We start from the raw sequence: 19270 nt of genomic DNA on the forward strand, positions 1-19270 counted from the left end.
AGCTCTGAAACCAGAGCTCAAGATACTGAGTCATGTACTGAGTTCTAGGCAGGAAACCGCAAAGGGAAGGGCAGAGGGGAAGGAGGTATTCTATCTAGTTCTTGAAACAAAAGGGTCTCTTTCTCCTTGTTATGGTTTTGTTTTACTTTTTTATTTTGATGTGAAGGCCAGACCCAGGCCTTCCTACCTGAAAAATGGTACCTTAATATATTTGTGTCAGGAGCCTAGTCTGACTCACCACATCAGGCTAACGGCATTATCTCTGTTTACTCAGGTTGTGCTTCCTCATTAATTTCCCTGCTGCTTTTCTGGGCCTTCTGGAAGCAGAAGGCTGTGACTGTTGGCCTGTGGCTGGGGGAGGCCAGGCAGGACCCATTCCCTTTGTGCAGGTGTCCTCCTGGTGGTCATACAGCAACTTCTGAGCGACTTTGTTGTGGTTTAACAATACAAGGGTTTGGGACATTTGTGCCTTTTTTTTTTTTTTTTTTTTTTTTTTTTTTTTTTTTTTCCTCTCTCTCTCTCCCCATCAAGCGTGGCTTCAAGCCTAGGTATGAAGGTACCAGGAGGTACAGCAGCTGCAGCACCAGTGAAGTCAAACAGCTCCTCCACCTCTGGGCTGCCAAACTTCACTTTCATGAGCTGGGCTGCCGAGCAGATGATGAGATGATGAACTTACCTGCTAATTTGCTAGATGTTACCATTGCTGTCTTAACTCTTTGGAGCCGAATGAAGTAGTACACCAGATCAGTGTGGACATCTGCCTGATTAAGGTTTTGCACAAATAATTAATAAAAGTAATATTTTTGTTCTTTTTATTTTTTCCAATGATTTTTTTTTTTCTAATCTGCTTCTACAGAACAATATTCTTTCTCATGACAAATGGACCTATTTATTTGTATCATGCTTTTGGATAATACCATTTATGTTTCTAGAGAGGAATGAAGAAGAAAACTGTACATGACACTTCCAATTTTTCATTTGACTCTGTTCTTATTTTTTTTTTATTATTTGACATTGATACAAAAAAATAGTATCTTGATTAGCAGCTTTGCTGGCAATCCCACAAAACTGTAAATAATACTTTAATCTAAAAGAATGCACTCCTACAGACACTAGAGATGAAACAATATATACAATTTAGACAAATAAATACATAAGTACAGCCAGTCATATATAATGATACACTTAAAGTTCGGTTACTGTTGACAAGCTTTTCTAGTTAATTACATTCTTCATTTACAAATTGCCATTGCCACCTATGTTATAAAGACAAAAAAATGATCCCTACAATGAATCAAAATTGATACTCAACATTATTATTAGGAAAGATGGAAAATGAATCTTGAGACTTGTGTCTAAATACTGTCAGAGATTTAGCCAAGAAAGTGAAAAATTCCTCCAAAAGAGAGGCGTTTTTCCCCATAGATTCTTAGCTCAATATACTCTGTTAATGTATGTTTTGAAATCAAAATAAGATTATACTCACACTTGAAGTGACTAGAAGCTGGAACATCTTAACCAAATTTTCATCTGCCCCATGCCCAGTGAAACAAAATGGCCTTTAAGTACTAAATACTTTTGATTAAAGGAAGCCCAATGCAAAACATTTTATTTAACAGTACCCAAGGTGCCACAAATACTTCTGAGTGGAAGGGACAGTAACTCCCATGCTGCTATGAGTAGCTGTATTGCTCCCTTTCTAGATCTAGGTTGCAATACTGCAGTTTATGAGCAAAGGGAAAATAAATCTGTTTATACATATTTAACAATCTAGTGAAGTCAAATATCAGAAAATTAATAGAAGTAGAAAATTAGGCTCTTGTTTTCTTTAATTCACTTAATAAAAGAAAAAAAAATCTTGTACATTCAAAAGTTAGGGCACACATGCTTAAGGCTCTTGAAACACTGGACAAATATAATGCCTAACTCAGCTCCATGCACAACAGAATACTATGCAGCAAGCAGCCTCTATGCATATATACAGCTGAATACAGAAGAAAATGTCTTAGAAATATGTACATAAGTTCCATGATGAGCATTTACATTTCTGTTTAAGATCTATCTATTTATAAATGGCAGGAAATACATTTTTCAGATATTGTTTTCAAGGTTTTCAATTCCAATCATTAATGCAGTTTATTTATTACTAGGGGAGAAATTCAAGGCTGCTGTGCTACTCGAGCCCTGAGGTACCAGGACTTGGGAGCCCTGCTGTCCTCTGGGTTACTAACCAAAGGCCACAAAAGTGTCAGTGGGAGAAGAAAGGCCACCAAATCCGTTTGGCTGGGGATTCAGAAACCCCAGTTTACAGCACAGCACGGACAGACGGGGAAGTGATGGCAGCCTATTGGCTGGAATTCTTAGAAAGCGTGCCCTGGTAGGGCTGTGCCCACACTCTGTGACTTACCCGAGGGCTGGGGATGAATTCCACCCTAGTTTCCCTTCCTAAACTGCATATCATGGGGCCTCGATAAGAAAAGCTGAATTTCATTCTCTGTGTATTATATACATATATTTGTATGTGCAATTAGATGGACCTTGTTTTGCTGGAGTTCTGTGTTTGACAGGAAGCAAGAGCAACTTTAACAAGGACTAGGTCAACTAGGGAAGGATAAATCTTAATCTGCTGCAAGAGATTCACTATTTTTTAAAATAAAATTACTGATTTTCACATACAAAGGATGCGCAAGCTCCTGTTGATTAGCAGTAACTCCTGGGCTATCTATTGCGTAGCTTCACCTTTAGATTTGAAGTACATCTTTGAGACATCTAATGCTTGTGGCTCGAGGGCCAGGTGCACTTCATCTTATTTACAAGTAGTTCCTTTCAAAACAGTGCTCCATCTGTGAATAGTACTAAGACTTTGTCTTAAAACTGCAAAACTTTTGGGTAGCATCTTCATTCATTTGTTATCATTACAAAGTACTATGTACACCTATGGCAAAATCAGTTCAGAGTTTTCCTTTAAATCCTTGTTCAGTTAATTTCTGACAACTCTGTAGACATCCTGAATAACGTACAGTCTTACCAGTTTTCCACATTATGCATATCTCCAGCTGAAATGTATGCAATTTTTGTGCATGCTGTGGATGGTGTGAGTACTCTACAGCTAATAATACATTTGGTGAGTTTTGTACCTGTGACTTGCCTATGAATTCTTCATTCCAAGTTATTTGTTAAGCAACGTCACATTTTAGTTCTTTGTTGGAAGGTGATACTGAGTAGGGATGGCTTGAACCTATCAAAGAATTTTCCAGGAAATAATTTTCATGACATTTCATAACCATTCATATTCAAAATACATAAGGATGTTACAAAACTTGACTAAAACCTTGTGTATTTAATTTCTACCACTTGCTCTGTGGATCTCTTGAGTTCTTTTTTGAGCTGGACCTCTGAGTATTGGCTCTTATGGAGAGCTACAGATTTGTAACAAAATTAAGATATTCGTACTCTTATCACAGATATTTAAGATGTATTTCATACATCTCTGCTGTTTTATATTTCATCTACAGATCCTATTTCATTTTAAAATTTGACTTGATATTTTAGGGGCTACTGTTGGCAGTAGAAAGAAGTGGGGAACTTTCTGAAATGATTTAAAGGGATGTGATTTGGGGGAATAAAAATATTCTTCTCTGTGTAGGCTTGTTTCTAAGGCCTATGAGACTTTGATGTTCTTACCTGTCTAAATTCTGCTACTGCGCCATCTGTGAGCTGTTTGGAGATTGCACACATTGTACTATAAGTCATAGATGCTAAGGTAGGTGTGTAAGATCAGTGCAAATATATACAGTTCAATTTATTAACAAAGCTCTGAGTAGGGATGATTGTAGGGTGTCAAAAAGGGATAAAAGTGTATTTGTAATTCTTCATTTCTTAGGCCTGAGTCTTACCTCAGAGGCTGGGGCATGAACTGTTAAGCAGCTCATGATAGTTTATTACTGTCCATTTATGTACAGATGCAGGAGCTGATATGTGTGATAGAGGATAATATACAAAATCTGAGATTTGACTCTAGATCCTTTTGATTGGTGTAATGTCCTTATGAAAAGAGCCTGAAGTCTGTAAACCAGTAGTCAAAACGAGAATGAAAAATCAGTCATTAAAAATCCTCTCACAGTAATATCCCACAGTTTAACCTGTAAATCAGTACATCACTTTGTCAAAAAATAACCAGACTAAAGCAATATTTAAAAAAGGTATTTACATCTGTAAAAATCTTAACATCTAAGATGCTTCTTGCTTGACATGTCGTTCCAAATTCTGTGCATTTCTTCTGGCGTTATCTGGTGCACCGTGATCACCCTGCGGTACCTGCACAAGCTGTAGGCCATTTTCCAGTGGTTGAAGCCACTGTTTTGGAAGGGGTGAATGCCCAGCTTCCGAAGACAGAGTCCGACGTACACGTCTTCAAGATGGAGGAGTCTGGTATGAAGGGAGGTTTTGTAAATCAGTTCTGCTACATCAGCTGAAAAAATGTAGCCAGTGCCTGAACAGAAGGGTGGGTAGTTGCTGTCGGGGTACAAATCTCTCGGCATGTACCACTTGCTGCGAACGTCTCGTATTGGTCCTCCGTTTATAACGTAACCAGTGAAGTACCTTCTCCTCGGCTTGGTGTTGGGTTTGAGCAGCTTATAAATAAGATTATCCATATTTACAAAAATATCACTGTCTGTCTTCATAACGTATTTAGCTTTTGAACAAAATGTTGCTACCCACCTCATCCCCATTAATGTTTTCAGAGTGAGGTTATGATAAGAGTCGATAAAATCCTCTACAATAATGTCATGAAAAATTTGGCTTTCTTGCTCTACCATTTGATTTAACACGGGATCTGCATTTTTTCCAAGAAGAAATAGCGTGGCGATTTTAATTCCTTTAAAGTTGTTTTCATCTCCCCACGTTTCTCGAATTGCTTGCCTTGCATCGAATTCTTTGTGAGTTGTGCTGATAAGAATGACCAAGAAAGGGACACTCTTCTCACATTTATTAGGTTCATTGATAAGAAAGTCAAAGGAATGTGGATTTATAGGTCGAGTTCTTATGTTGCCAAAGGAAACATTTTTTCTGGCTATTGATATGCTATTGAGCTGTCTGTGGCCAGTGTAGGAAGAAGTAGGACGAGTTATACTTAAGTACCAAAGAGCGCTTGCCCAGCAAACTACTGTCAAAACATACAAGCACGAGACCTTTGAAGCCATTGTTCCTGTAGCTCTTCTATTCAGCGTAATGAATAAACAGCCTTCTCACCATCAGTGCACCGATGTCCCAGACTGGCAGCATATTACCAATGACACTGGAAAGTTCGATATAGAAGAGTAACTCTGTAGTCATTCATGGATCTTGGGTAGCAGCTATTAACCCTGATGATATTCAGCTTGTCTCCTTTTACTAGCAGCAGCTTCCATTTCTTGGAATTCTCTGTTATTTCTGAAAAAAAGATGAAGAAAAAATTTCCATTGCTACATCATAAAAGCCTATGGCAATAAAAGGGAGCTGGTCTCTTAATGCATTTCTTGGATGTCCTTTTTATTTCTCATGAGGTACCACAGTGCAGTGTACTAAAATAAGTGAAATAATGCTTTTAAGATTGATAATTTCTCACATATATATATATATATGAAATATCTCGTATGATATATACATCTATAAAGATTAAAATTACTTGAAAAGCCAACATGCTATGCATGATTAAAAGTATATGAAAATAATTTTCTGGTTTCTAGCATTTTCGCGCTATCTAGCATTTTGTTCTGATTTCCTACATTTTTTTTTCAAAATACGCCACTGAACATTTTAAAATTACTTAAAGAATGAAAAAATGTACCTCTTCTTATGATTCATAGTATCAGTTGGAAATAAGAGAGAATTGTACTGATGGGTAAACGCTCAGTCAAGGAAGGAGGAGAAAGGAGGGTACGTGTGCTGTCTTACCCATGTAAAGATCAGCACCCCAGCAGACTCTGTAAAAGTCTAGAAGTAAATTTACACCATTCAGTTATTCCTGTTGGAAGTTATCCCTCCTCCTCCCTTCCTTGCAAATCAGGCTTTACTTTTCCTAGGAAGACATCTCTGGCATGCTGTACTGGGTAAGTCACGATGGCAGCCTGGTAGCAGTTGCCTGGTGGCCGGCACGTGGAGCGCCTGTGCACCCCTCTGGTCCTGCAGCGCGAGCCCTGCCTCTGGCACGGGGGGCTTTTCAGCTTCCTTGGAAGTGGGAATGTGCCAGCCCTGGAGCTTGCTTAGCATGACTCCTAGGAGCCAATTCTGTTTATCACCATTTTGTGGAAATGAGACAAGCCGCACTAACCCTGCAAGATCAGTGCTGGGTCTCCATGACACACAGGTTCCTGAAGAGTGCCTGTAGGCTCCAGATTCCTGGATTTTACTGTTACGTTGCTTCAGAGCTACAGGACAGTAGAAATTTGCAACAGATGAGTTTTACAGAAGAGTCTGAAATACTAAACATTTACTTTGGATAGTACAACTCATACGGGGATTCAGGTAAAATGATAGAAGCCCTGTTGTAGAAATGTCCTTTCTGGTTCCACGTTATTGTAGCATGTTTGGATTCCCAAAGTGCTTTTAGGAAGCCCATGCCTCCCATGTATCAGGTATTTATGGTCTCTTCCTCCTAAATTATAGCAGATGAGAGCATGGCCTGGAGGCGCCTGGAGCAAGGTCCTCTGCCAGGTGATGGGTTGCGTGGCTTTCGGACTGACAGCTCCAGCTGGGCAGGCTATCAGGCTGTCATCCCGTGCCACTATTCCACACTGAGGTGTGAGAACAAGAGAGAAACTATCTAACATTTGAGAAATATATACATATCTCCCACAAAGGCTGATAGATCCGTACAGCTGGCACTGTCCTGCTAGCCCTGGTCCTCATTAGATCCAAGGTCAGCTGTTTAATGACCAGAACCCACATGCCCCTCTCCCCCTTTCCTCAAAATAGGAAAATGAATTTGTGGCTTGTTGTGGAGGTTTTTCGGTGTCAGCAGGTTTTGCCCTATAACCCAGGCAATTTAATGAGGCAGACATTATCTGTCATCTCCTTTGCTACGTGCTGCAGAACTTGGGATTTGTGATCTGTTCGCATTTTTAATCAGTAGCATTAAACATTTGGGAGCAGTATTTTTAAGTGAGGCCTTTAACTGTCCCGTTAGGCTGCAGAACACAAGGACCTCAGCTCCCACATATGCCCTCGTAAGTAAACATAGCCAAGACAAATATATACACAAATGCCACTTTAATTCTTGGAGAGCAAATGTGTCCTGTTGTAGCAACCTACTGGATGCACTGGGACACAGTTCTGAGAAGGGAAAGCACACCCTTGATCTGCAGCTTTTTTCCTGGCTTCATTGTGAATCTCTGATAACCGCCCACACTGAAAACCTCACTGGGGAAAACGACCAAGTGTGAAATGCCACAACATAACAAAAAGAGAGCAATTAGTTTCATATCTAGACGGCTGTGTTAATTAAGAAATTCAGCCACCATGGATTTGAGATGTGGAGCGTGGGCTTTGTGGGTCAGTGCATTTAAAGGACTTCAAGTATTTGTGAAACCTTAATGCTGCTGATATTCTGCATACGGTACATTATTTTAGGAAACCATACATTTCATTCTCTGAATGTGTATATTTTTCTGAATCTCTTCTCTAATAAAGGCAGGTGCATTCATTACCATGAGTACTGTACATGTAACTGAGGGAAATGGAGATTGTAGCCAGTGCATCTTACTACAAAATCACATAAAATAGCTTTTTAGTCCTGTAATGTCATGGCTGTGATGTCCAATTTGTGCTGTGAAAAGATTAGAGGTAACCCAATTCTTAAAGCATTTCAAAGAAAGATTTCAAGCTATTCTAGGGAAAGTTCCTGGTCAATTATGAGATCTACAGATACCAGTTGTCCAGAATGAACATTTCTTATACTGGTTCTTGGATTTTTGTCTCTTGAAACAAATTTGATTGCCATGCTATTAGTGAGAAAAGACTCAAGCTTTGCTATGGTAGATGATTGTAAAAAGCAAATGTTTACATCGTATTTCCGTCCTGTGACTTGAAGTTGTGTGCTTAATTGTGCTATTCACAGCTCTTGCTGCGCAAGCCAGAGAAGTCATCCGGCTGCCGCCCAGAAGCAGCACTGTGTAACTTCTGTAAGTAATTGTCCTGATAGAGGCTGCAACTATTTGCAGCAAACCTTTTACAAGCTGACTGCACATGGAGAATAATCCTTCAGCTAATGAGCACATTGTAGAAGATTCTAACTGTTCACGGCACTGTGCTAACTGTTCATGGGCAATTTTCAGGCAGATGTAAAAGGAGTTCAGCAAATGCCACTCACCAGCTGCAGGACTGTGCCCATGTATCAGAACATTGCCATTTCTGTTCAGAGGTTGCTGGTCTTTTTTCTTTCAAGAATGCCCAGGTCAGTCATTGTGTGTGAGGGTGACTGGATTAACATAACCAGATCATGGTGGAGGAGTATGACAGAAACCACAGCTCGTGAGGCCTGGCACGTTGCTGGGGCTGTGATCCATACCATATCGCGAGCTGCTGCTGAGGCAGAAGATAGATGCTGAGGGAGGCAGTCAGGATGCTGAGCTGTGGGCAGACACCGGGTGTGAAGCCCAGGGAGGCGGCAGCTGCTCGTCCTGGCACCCGCGAGCCTGCCAGGCAGAGCACAACCGAGTCAAATTAACACTGCACATCTCTGCCAAAATGGACCTATTACTTTCCCTGAAAAAAGGAGGGAATGCAGCCGCTAAATTATTTAGTAAATGTAGCAAACTCTCCTCATTCTCCCTGAAGAGAGATTTTTGTAAGTTTTCTATAATCATGGCTTTCATCTGTATATAGACCAAGACACTGAAATGTCTTCACCATTTATGAAATCCTTAAATTACCTAAGGAAAAGTATGTGATTATTGCTGAGTCTTGTTGAGAAGATAATTACCCTGAACATTAAGAACACATCTACAAAGGAATCTGGGGACACCGTTATGATCTTGGCTGTATGTTTTCATAGTAATTTCTTGAAGAAATTCTGGACAGATGGCATAGGTGATTTAGCAGGAGATTGCAAGCTCTTCTCTAGCAACTTCATTTGAAGGTTTCTCAAAAACTCCAAATCCTTTTGCTGTGCCCTAGTGAAATGGACCTGAAACTCAATCAAAGCTGCAAAGGAAGACTTTTCTTTCTAGAATATATGTGGAAATGGATTGTAATAGAAGTAGAAGCCAAAGTCTCGGCCTGGGGGAGGAAAGTACAAGCATTCGTTTCAGGTCCACGTTTTTTAGGAAAATCAATGCTTCCACTTTGGGAGGTCCCAGCTGTCGTATGCTAAAAGAGGCTCGCTTCCCTTCTGTGCCTTCAAGCATTTTCTGAAAATCAGGCCGTGTTTTAAGATATGCCATTTGTACATAGAGAATCATTCCTTGCTCACAGAAACATTGATGATGGACTTTGCCCAGGGCAGTAACTGTAAGAGCAAGTATTTGCACAAGTGGTCCTTTCATGCTAACAGTTCTCTTTGCATTAATGCTGATTTGCAAAAGTTTTATGCTGTGTTCCAACACTGAGAGGAAGAATTGATCTCTGGAAATAAGTTTGGGATATATACATTATTTTTCAATATTTACTACGTATTCTTAATACCAGTGAAAAGTAGGAATGGCTATGGATTAGGGAATTTTATAAAAAGGTTCTAAATCTTAGATAGAAAAACGCGAGTTCTAGTTAAAATTTGCAGCAAATGTGCCCATGTTACTGAAACTTCCCCAAACTTTGAGAGCTACTGCTGTCTTTTACCAGTTATGTTATTTAAACTGAAAGCAAGTCTGCTTGAGAGTGACTACTCTGTATTTTCAACTTTATATGTTTTCAGTGAAAACATGAAAATGTCTATAAAATAGGATTGTCTTTTTTTGTTTGTTTGTTTTTCCTAAGAACTGCTGAGACAGCTTACATAAGACAAACTGTATTTGCTTTGCATTTCTCATTTTTAAGAAAGAATTATCCACTTATTTTGTCAAAATCGAATAATTTACAAGTTAGAAAATGAACAGTTTCCACCATGACTAAGCTGTGAACGCAGTTTTGAATCACAGAAGATCAAACTATTGGAAGAAATATTTAGGAATATTTGGATCCACACCAACATCAGACTTGCCATGACTGAGGGGACCGGGACAAGCTATTGGTGAGGAAACGTGAGCTAGGCATAAGGGATGACTTCTTGGCTGGTGATGTCGTGAGGTGGGAACTCAGTGTTGGTTTGAGCAGCCTTTTTCTCTGGCTTGGTTTGTACATCAGGAACTTTGAAGCTATAAATTCCCATCCAAGTTTTTCAGCTTTCAGGGAGAGACTTGAGAACTACTAGGTCATTCCCATCCCTTTTGGTGACTTTGATATGCAGAGAGAGCTCCTCTGAGATTTAGGTGATGGTAATCAGCCTCAGTATGACTTGGGAGCAGCTGTCCTCTCGGGGTGATGAGAAAGGCCTGCACCAGGTGTGGCTGTGTGGAGGGTCTGTACCTTCATTTTCTTGCTAAGAAACCTGACTGAATAAAACTGGCCTTGGAGAACCCTCAGTGCTGGTCGTGGAGGACAAAGTAGTGATAGATCAAGATTCAGGCTTGCCCAAACTGGACACCGACTGCCTGGGTTTGGGTATTTCATGTGAGCCAAACATTCACAGTTGGTTTGCTAAACAGAAGAAAATTATTTCTTAAAAGTGTTGTAAAACACAAATATTTTTTAAATCCTGTTTGACATGTCCCGACACTAAGTTTTCAGTAATCCCATTACTGTTTCATGGTTCTTGTTTTTTGTTAAACATCTCTCTTAACCACAGTCATCGTGTTTGTGACAGCATAGTCCCCCACGTCTCCAACTGTGGTATCGCACAGCTGACTGCGCGTGCTAGGAGATGAAAGGACAGGCCCCACCTTGGGGACCAGTTGTAGGGTAGGTGGGTAGGTTTATAAATTTTAGCAAACTTGGTTATGCTTGGTCAGATACTAATCTAGACGCTGAACAGATAGATTTTACTGAATTCAAAATAATATCAGAATTTGAGATGTACCAATCAGCAGGCAGTAGGCAATTTAAGCAAATATTCTTAGCACTAGCTAAAGGGAGAGAAAAGAAATAAATAACTTGAACTGAAAGAGCAGAATAATTTTAAAGTCTTTCTTCTTTTTTGCTTTTTTTTTTTTTTTTTTAAGTTGCCCAGGAGATGTCAAGTGTCATGCGCTTTTTTTCCCATGAATGCTTTTCAGAAACAATTTTAAAAAACACTTTGTGACTTCATGTTGTGATAGGTCATTTGTGATTACATCAATCATGTCCTGTTACAGCAGTAACGTGTAAATTGCATCCCAGTATGGTTATAAACTGATGCAAATAACATATTTCATTTTGGGTTACCATAGCCACAACCATCATTTTCTTTAGCTATTGTGCTGTGCTCTATTGTGAAATCTCACAGCAAGGTTCCTTAGCTCATGTCACCACCAAATCAGTTACAATATTTTTCATCTAATGGAAGTTTAGGATGAAAAATAGGGCTTTGAGATTTTTTTATTTTTTATTTTTACTCTTTTTTTTTTCCCTCTGAAGGGAAAAGCCTTTAGAACAGCTCTAACAAAATATCTATTAGTCACAAAACAATTTTACATAATTCATTACCAAAGTCAATAGGTTAAATTACATTCAAGTAATGTGTTTGAAATCCAATATACTGCTGTTCATGTCTTAACCTTCTTAAATTTCACTATTCCATTTCCTTAGTTTTCATAGTGATGTCTGTGATGTGGTGGTTTGGGTTATGACACTAAGAACAGCTGACAATGGCTGTGATTATATAGGTGCCTACCCTAGTGGTACAGCCATTCTTAATTAATCTTTGTCACAAACAGGAGGAGTAACAATTGGGTGAAAACTGGAACACCTGAAACCACACCTACAAGGTGATGGTAACTCGTTGAACTGGATAATGAATCTGCTTCTCATGACTCTTGTCCTATCTGGAGAACATTGGAGGAAAAATATAAATTACAACTTTTGGATTTTCTGGGAAAAGTTCTAAAAAGTTTTGAACCTGCTTATTCAGGTATCTGCTGTGATGCTTGGGAACTTTGCTTTTTAACCTAATCAAAACTAGGGACAGCTCGGGCTTCAAACATTGGTTATTGCTATCTATAAATACGTATTTTTAATATCACAGTGTAGCCATTATTGACTGACATTTACAGAAGGGATTCTTCCCTATCTCAGTTGTATAGGTATAATGACCGTATTTGTTGTAACAAATTAAGAAGAGAGGAAAATCTTGTAATCTGAAGCTATTCCTGGACTTATTTTTTAGGAGGCCATTGATTCCTGGAGACTATGAACATTATGTCAGCATTTCTCCTGAAGATATTAAAAGGTGTAACATGAGTGTAAGTATGTCTCTTTCAAGTGATACATAGAGGGCATTTTCCATTTGTACTGAGGCCAGAGTTTCGATGGACATGTCCAGTCCTCAGTGCAAAGCCTTACTGGCCAAACTCTGCAAGTGGTAGATTCAAAAATCATATGTTGTTCTTCAAGAAAGACGCCTTATGGCTGTTTCATCATCCTGGGATTGGAGCAGTCTGTGAGATGGTTGCTTTCTTGTTCCAGAAAGGGAGCAAAGTGTATTCCTAAACCCAAAAATACAGTTGCTCAAAATCAGAGGTATTTTTAAGGACTTTAAAAAATGCCTTGAATTCACGTAATTTCTCATTTTCTCCACAACAATGAGACTATAAACTTTTTGCAAAAAGTGAGTTTGTGTGATCTCAAAATAGCTAGCTCCAGCATTTCATGCTTAAGAGAAAACATTAGATACTGTCAGATGTCCAAGGACATTGTTGGATGTGGTGACACTGTGGCTGTGGCCATGCAGGCATTTATTTTCTTTCCTCTAGAAATATTCGTTGTGTCAAGAAAGTCCCAGAGCCTACCTCTGTCCATCCAGGAACAGGTTGCAGTTCAAGTTTTTTCAAGTTTGCATTACAGTAGTTAATGTGAAGCAGTGCTGTGGAGCACCTTTCACTATGAGTTTTTTATACATTAGGCTTGACTGTGTAGAGCCAGGAGTTGGACTCGCTGGTCCTTGTGGATCCCTTCCAACTCGGGAGATTCTGTGATTGTATGACTGAAGCTACTAATTCCTTTGGTGAAGTAGCTGTGAACCATTTAGGGCAAACTTTCTTTCAAAATCACACCTGCCAGCCTCTCACAGAGCTGTAACATAAACAGTAAATATATAAACTAAGGAGTTTTGACGCCAGCCTGGAAAAGATGGGGCATACTTCAGCTAGATGACTTATTCTCCAATACATGAAAAATATTTCCTGGACATACACTTTTTGGGGGGTGTGGTGATTGGTTAGTCATGGCTGCAATTCCCCCATTTTTGAAGCACTTTGCCAGGCACAGCTTTCTGTCCCCGGGGCGCTGCCCTGCTCCCCTCCCACCTGCAGTGCTGAGGGCTGGCAGGGCTGGCTGTGCCTGCTGGATGGGCGCAAGTTACTTGGCAGAGAAGGAACAGGGAAAAGTGGGGTTTGCCTCCTCTTTCCATGGTGGGGAATGGCATTTTCTGGCTTGGCTGTGAGCGCATGGAGGGGTGCTTTGCCGTGCACCCACCGCTGGGGCAGGAGCTCTCCAGCCTGCTTGGGGCAGCTCAGTCCAGCTGAGGCCAGCACCCACCGCTGCTGCCTGTATCTGCATGCATGTAAAAGGAGACTGGAAGTATGTTCCTTTTCACTCGTAAATAAATGGCAGATGGGGTTTGGTCAAACTTAAAAAATAAATGCAATAAATGAAAATCTGCTTTTACTGGGGATTGAACCGAGCTGCAAAAGGGAGTGTTTTTGCCAAACTGCTAACATTTGAGAGGAAGGTAGTGTCAGGCTCTTTCAATCAGCACATACGGAGCATTTAACAGACATGACCCCAGTCAATTTGTCAGCATTTAGGTTCCAGAAGCTTACTGCTGAAAGGACCATTATACGACGTTATACTTGCACATTTACAGAATGTTCACTCAACACAAGAGGCTGTCTCTCTTGTAGCAAGGATTTAAAAATGGGCTCTTAGTAACTGAAGATTTTTGCGTGAATTAAATGAAGGAGTTGATGCTGCTGTAAATGGGTAAATATATATCCCTGTGAATCCAAAAGAGTAAACTTGTCATCACTTGCCCAAGATGTTTCAAAAGATCAGGAAATTGTGTCCTCAAGTGAGAGGAGTTTGACAATACTGCTGGGGATCATAAGTTGCTGTCTCCTCAGCTAAACTGCAAATCCATCCTGGGGTATCAGTGATGCTTATAACTTGTATAGATGCTTACATAGTCATCCTCTTCCCCCAAAGAGTGGCTTTTTTCTTCCATTTCATTCCCGTTGTGAAAGTTGCAAACGCTGTCCATTAGTCTCAGTGAAAGAAACTTGGGTGTCTCTGGAGAAAGCAGCCAGTCAACAGCTTTTCTGTTTGTGATCAGACCAGAGTTTAACTTGAGGCCTGTGAGAATTGTTGTAGGCAAAAATTGAGGAAGTTATTGGGGAACAGTTTGTGAGAATTTCTCAGTTAATAACTCTGCCTCCTGGCTGGACAGAATGTGGCTCATCATCTGGGGTGTCTAATAAGGCTGCTGGAAGAACTGTATTCTGGTAAAGAGTACATCTGAAATCCTGTTTCAACTCACTTTTATCACTTATGTCATTAGAGATGTTATTCATATATACTTTCAAAGTTTTCACTGGGGAGCATAAATTTCCAATCCCAAAGACCAGCGTGAGTAGTCAGCAATACCAGCTCTGGCTTCTTACATCTTTTGTCTGTGAGTCTTCCTAATCAGGGGTATTTGCCAGGACTGGTAACTAGGAAAATAGCCGAGCAGTTTTTCCTAATGTGACTGCAATTGTATTTGTCTTTCTTTCCCTAAGCATAACAGGGCCCATTTCTGTGGGCTCGTTATGCTGCCAGCACACTTTGCCTTCTTTTTTTCCTGTTGTGACTGTGGAAGCGTAACCATTGCAATTGCGACTTCTCAGGATAATTGGAGACTCTCCGGTTGGCTTCTCCACCTGTAACCACGTGGTCCCTAGTGGGCTGATATAGTTGTAAATGGAGACCCATTGTCTATATTGAAGGATTTCTCAAAACGTATGTAAAACAGCGTTATATAAAGGATGGCCTCAAACACATTCAGAGTTGAAAAGCAGGGAAAGCAGTCTTCTTCCTCACAGCTTGACGCTTACCTAGACTCTACTGTGGCGTGGGTAAAGCCTGTGGGTGCTGCCCCTGAGATCCCACAGCAGTGTGTGTCCAGCATCACCCAGGGCCCTGCTGCTGTACTGTGGTGCATTGCACTGGTGGCATCCCTGGCCCAGAGGATGGCTGCCCACCCTCATGCCCATACAGCTCAGCAGACTCAATTCTCTTTCCACCATGTGCTTTTCTTTGGGATGTGTTGGCTTCTGCTTCAGTACAAATGTATTGCACTACTGATAGAAATCAACTCTGTGAAGCAATAAATAGGAAATATGTTCTGTCACTGTGCCCAAGGGGAATCATATCATACCTTAGTTATCCGTGTATTGAAGGCCAGGCCTAAAGGAGAAAGAAGGTACATGGACATAGTGTAAAAATATAGATTGCTTCTCTTAGTTCTCCATCTATGAACCTTCAAGAGCTTTACAAACACAAGCTCACTGAGGAGCTGTATACCCCCAGGAGGCAGGTAACACAGTAATAAAATCTGCCAAGCAAGTTTAGGGTCCAAAATCTTGATATACACCTCAGGGTAGTAAGAATTAAATAGAGCTGTTTCACAGAGAGACATTCTGCTGGGAGACTCTTATAGAAGCAGCATAAGATTAAACCCTCCTTTAGTTCATTTTCCAGACTTTGGGGGTTTGGGTCTTTGAGTGGCATCAGAAGAGATTGCTATATAAACAACATGACCTCAGACCTTCTCTGGAGAAAGGTATTTGTTTCGTATCATCGCTAGAAACAAGAGGGATTCTCCTGAGCATGTTTGAACTCTGTGCAGGTCTCCCTCAATGTCCCAAATGCTTCCTCTGCTTTTGGCAGTCTCCTCTCAGTATTATTTTAATCTGAGATATCTCTTAAACAAAAGAGATTTTAAAGCACTCTGTAATCTGTGGTTTGATTTATTTTCCAGCTATTCTGATATCAAAGGCAGCATGAAGCAAAAATGGTATGAAATGCAATACGGCAGCTGTCGGGCCAACTGTTGTGGGATCACTTGGGCCATAGGAGAGACGCAGCTTTGCTGCGTGACCAAACGCTTCACAGGGGAGCCTGTCAGAAGACACAGCCAGTGATCCTCTGGTGCTTTTTTTCTGTCTAGTGAGCAGGAAGGTGCACACTGATGCACTCTTCTCATACGGAAAAAGCCAGGAATCACAAGGAGTGATGCAAACCTCAGTACCCCTTTGCCCTGCTGTGAGGTAAGAAGGAACTGGTTTCCTGGTGCTCTCCCTCAGAGATGGGTAAGGGCTGCAGGAGAGGCAGGGGATGTCTGCCTGACCCGTGCCTGGGTGCACACTGTGAAGCCCCCCATGCAGTGTGGCTCAAGGTGAGGGAAAGGCAGACAACCTCAGTACACACAACTTCACATTATTCTCTGAAAGGCTTTCTTGCTACCAATGCAATGAAGAGTAATGCCCCACAGCAAAGGCACGTAAATAATTTCTTGATATTTTCTTTTGACTGTGTGGTAACAACACGCATAGTCAAAGAGCTGCCCAAGACTTTCTAAAGAGAGCTTCAATTTTTTATCATTCTTTCACACTCTAAGAAAAGCCCTCTCTTTCTCTGTCATTTTCTTTGAACAAATTAATTTGCCAGCCTGTATAGCTCAGTGTGCACATACTTTGCAGAGATGTTGCCATCTGCCATTTAGTTTCTTTTCTAAGCTGTGATCTTAGACATACATTTGCGGGAAAAGGAAGCCAAGTGGTTGAGTTTATTTTCCTTTTGTGTGAACAACAATGGGAATAATTCCAAAGCCAGGCAGCAAGGCTGCCTTAAATGCCAACTGCAAATCACCTTTTCAATGAGGCATTAATTCATTCTGTGAAAAATACACATGAATTTGGGAAAATAATTCCATTCCCATTCTTCCCCCTGTGCACTGGCTGGATCAAATGAAGGTCAAATAGTTTTCCAAGATGATTTACTTTATTTTTATTTTTATTTTTATTTCTTTAGCTTTTCCTAGGGGTTCTTTAACCCCTATTTCTGATCATCTTCCCTTTCTCTCTACCCCTTGCCACACCCACCTCCTGCGGAAAAGGGGTTTTATTTGTTCATTCACATGTGACAATATAGATATTTACAAGACTGCTGCAAAGTAAGGCAGACCCCTTTTCATGGCCTCACTCCTGACCTAAATGATTGTGAGAGGGCCGAGGGCTCCCCTTTTTGTACCTGAGATTATAGAAGTATCCCCAAGGTTTCTTTTCCCCGGAATAAGACCATACAGATGCTCCTCTGTTCTTGCATCAGTTGAAAACAAGTAATGAAACAAAAAGCCTTTGCTTGCCTATTAAATATTTAGGTTTAACTTTCAGTGATGGCTGGGATGTTTTGGAAATCAATTCAAGTATTTGAGAATTAAAAAAAAAAACAAAAAACAAACAACAAAACAACAAACACACTTATCCTTTTTTTGATTTTTTTTAAAATTTGTTTTCACAATATCTAATGATTCTTTGTATCCCTTGACTCTCCTGAGATCACTTCAGAACTTAAACTGGAAACATAATTGGATTTTAAAAGGAAACTTGTTTGTGCATATAGCAGTTTTGAAGGGCATGAATAGTACAGTGTTGGAGAATGTGCTGCTACTTGAAAGATCGATGTGATATTCTGATTTTGTTGTAAAATGAAAACATGGTGAGGGGCTGTCACAAGCTTCTGAATCAGCCAGATTCTTTTTAGAAGCAGAAGACAGCTCTTGGCTCAGGTAGGCAATTCTCCCACACGTGCCTTTGCCAAAACAGAATGTGTATGTCAGGGCTTTTTTGCTGTTGTTTTTTCCTCCAGATGGTGTAACGAGGGATAGACTGCTTGTCACTTGCCAAGGGTTATATAATATTGTGGCAAAATGAAATCCCAAGGCACAGTTTTGAAGATAGCATATCAATCACTCTCATCAGGTCCTTGCACTTCTTGCTCGTAGGGTCAAGCCTCTGTCATCAGGCCAACCGTATTAACAAGTTCCATCCAAATGTTTTGAGAGTGATGAAATTTGGTATGTTTTCACTCCAAACATTGGTTAAAGTGTCCACCAGTAGGATGGTAAGAGCCAATATGCAGCTGATCCTTTTTAGTTCTGTACCTCAAAGCTAAGCCACAACATTCCTCAGGTCGGCTTTGGTTTTGCTTTGGATTTGCCTGTGATTTTTCTCTAGTGTACAATTTACTTCCATGGCTGCAATTAAGTCATTTATTGCCTTTTAAAAACATTTTGGCTTTGAGATTTCCCAGGAAACTTGAAAAAATAACTTCTTGCATCTAAATGAAGGTGTATAATAAATAGTGATAAAAGTGAGGTGGGATGGATCACCAAATTTTCTACTTAGAGTAGTTTTTCACTGGATCCTTATCTGAGTCTTCTTCCTGTTGACACTTGTCTTCAAACTAAACCTGATATATTCTGCACCTTTTCTGGTAACAAAATGGTAGAATGATTCACCGTCTCATTCTCAGGTTTTTGAGAATGATTAAACACATCTAGGGAAAAAGTGAACCCCTGGGAGTGGCATGTATACACAATGTATTCACAGTAATCTAGAAAGCTTCCAATATGAAGAGGTTTCGAGATTAAAAATAAAAATGTTGGCGCAAGTCAATCATCTCATTCATCTTCCAGCTTTAACTTGTTCAACAGAAACACATTTTGTTGCAGGGACTAGCCAGACAAAATGGTGGTGACTTGGAATTAGTGTACTGAATTTATGACAATAAAAGCAATTTCAGTATGGTGATACAGTGTCTTTTTAATAGACTACTAGAAATATCCTTGCCATGTAGAAGGACAGAGCAGGATATTCAATGTCGTATAATATTTTTTAGATATTTCAAAATGACAGCTTGTATGAAAAACACATGTAAAAGTATTACTTTGCCATGAGCTACAAAAAATGGCAAACATCCTCCAAAACAACAAGAACTGTTTTTTAGAGTAATCTGACAAGCT

General features: G+C 40.1%; 1 protein-coding gene across 4 annotated transcripts in view; it reads right to left on the minus strand.

The window, feature by feature from the left end:
- Nucleotides 1-983: 983 nt before the first annotated feature.
- The window catches only part of B3GALT1 (beta-1,3-galactosyltransferase 1), a 198128-nt gene continuing 179841 nt past the window's right edge, over nt 984-19270 (minus strand). For 3 of the 4 annotated variants that reach the window (XM_035332446.1, XM_035332448.1, XM_035332449.1), the window contains one exon: nt 984-5433. In XM_035332446.1, the coding sequence (XP_035188337.1) occupies nt 4224-5204 (981 nt within the window). In that variant the 5' untranslated portion in view covers nt 5205-5433 and the 3' untranslated portion in view covers nt 984-4223. Of the gene's footprint in view, nt 5434-8350; nt 9966-19270 lie in introns of those variants that run through there. The other variant, XM_035332447.1, reaches the window with a different exon arrangement.

Source organism: Oxyura jamaicensis, chromosome 7, assembly GCF_011077185.1.
Source record: "Oxyura jamaicensis isolate SHBP4307 breed ruddy duck chromosome 7, BPBGC_Ojam_1.0, whole genome shotgun sequence".
Taxonomy (NCBI): Eukaryota; Metazoa; Chordata; class Aves; order Anseriformes; family Anatidae; genus Oxyura; species Oxyura jamaicensis.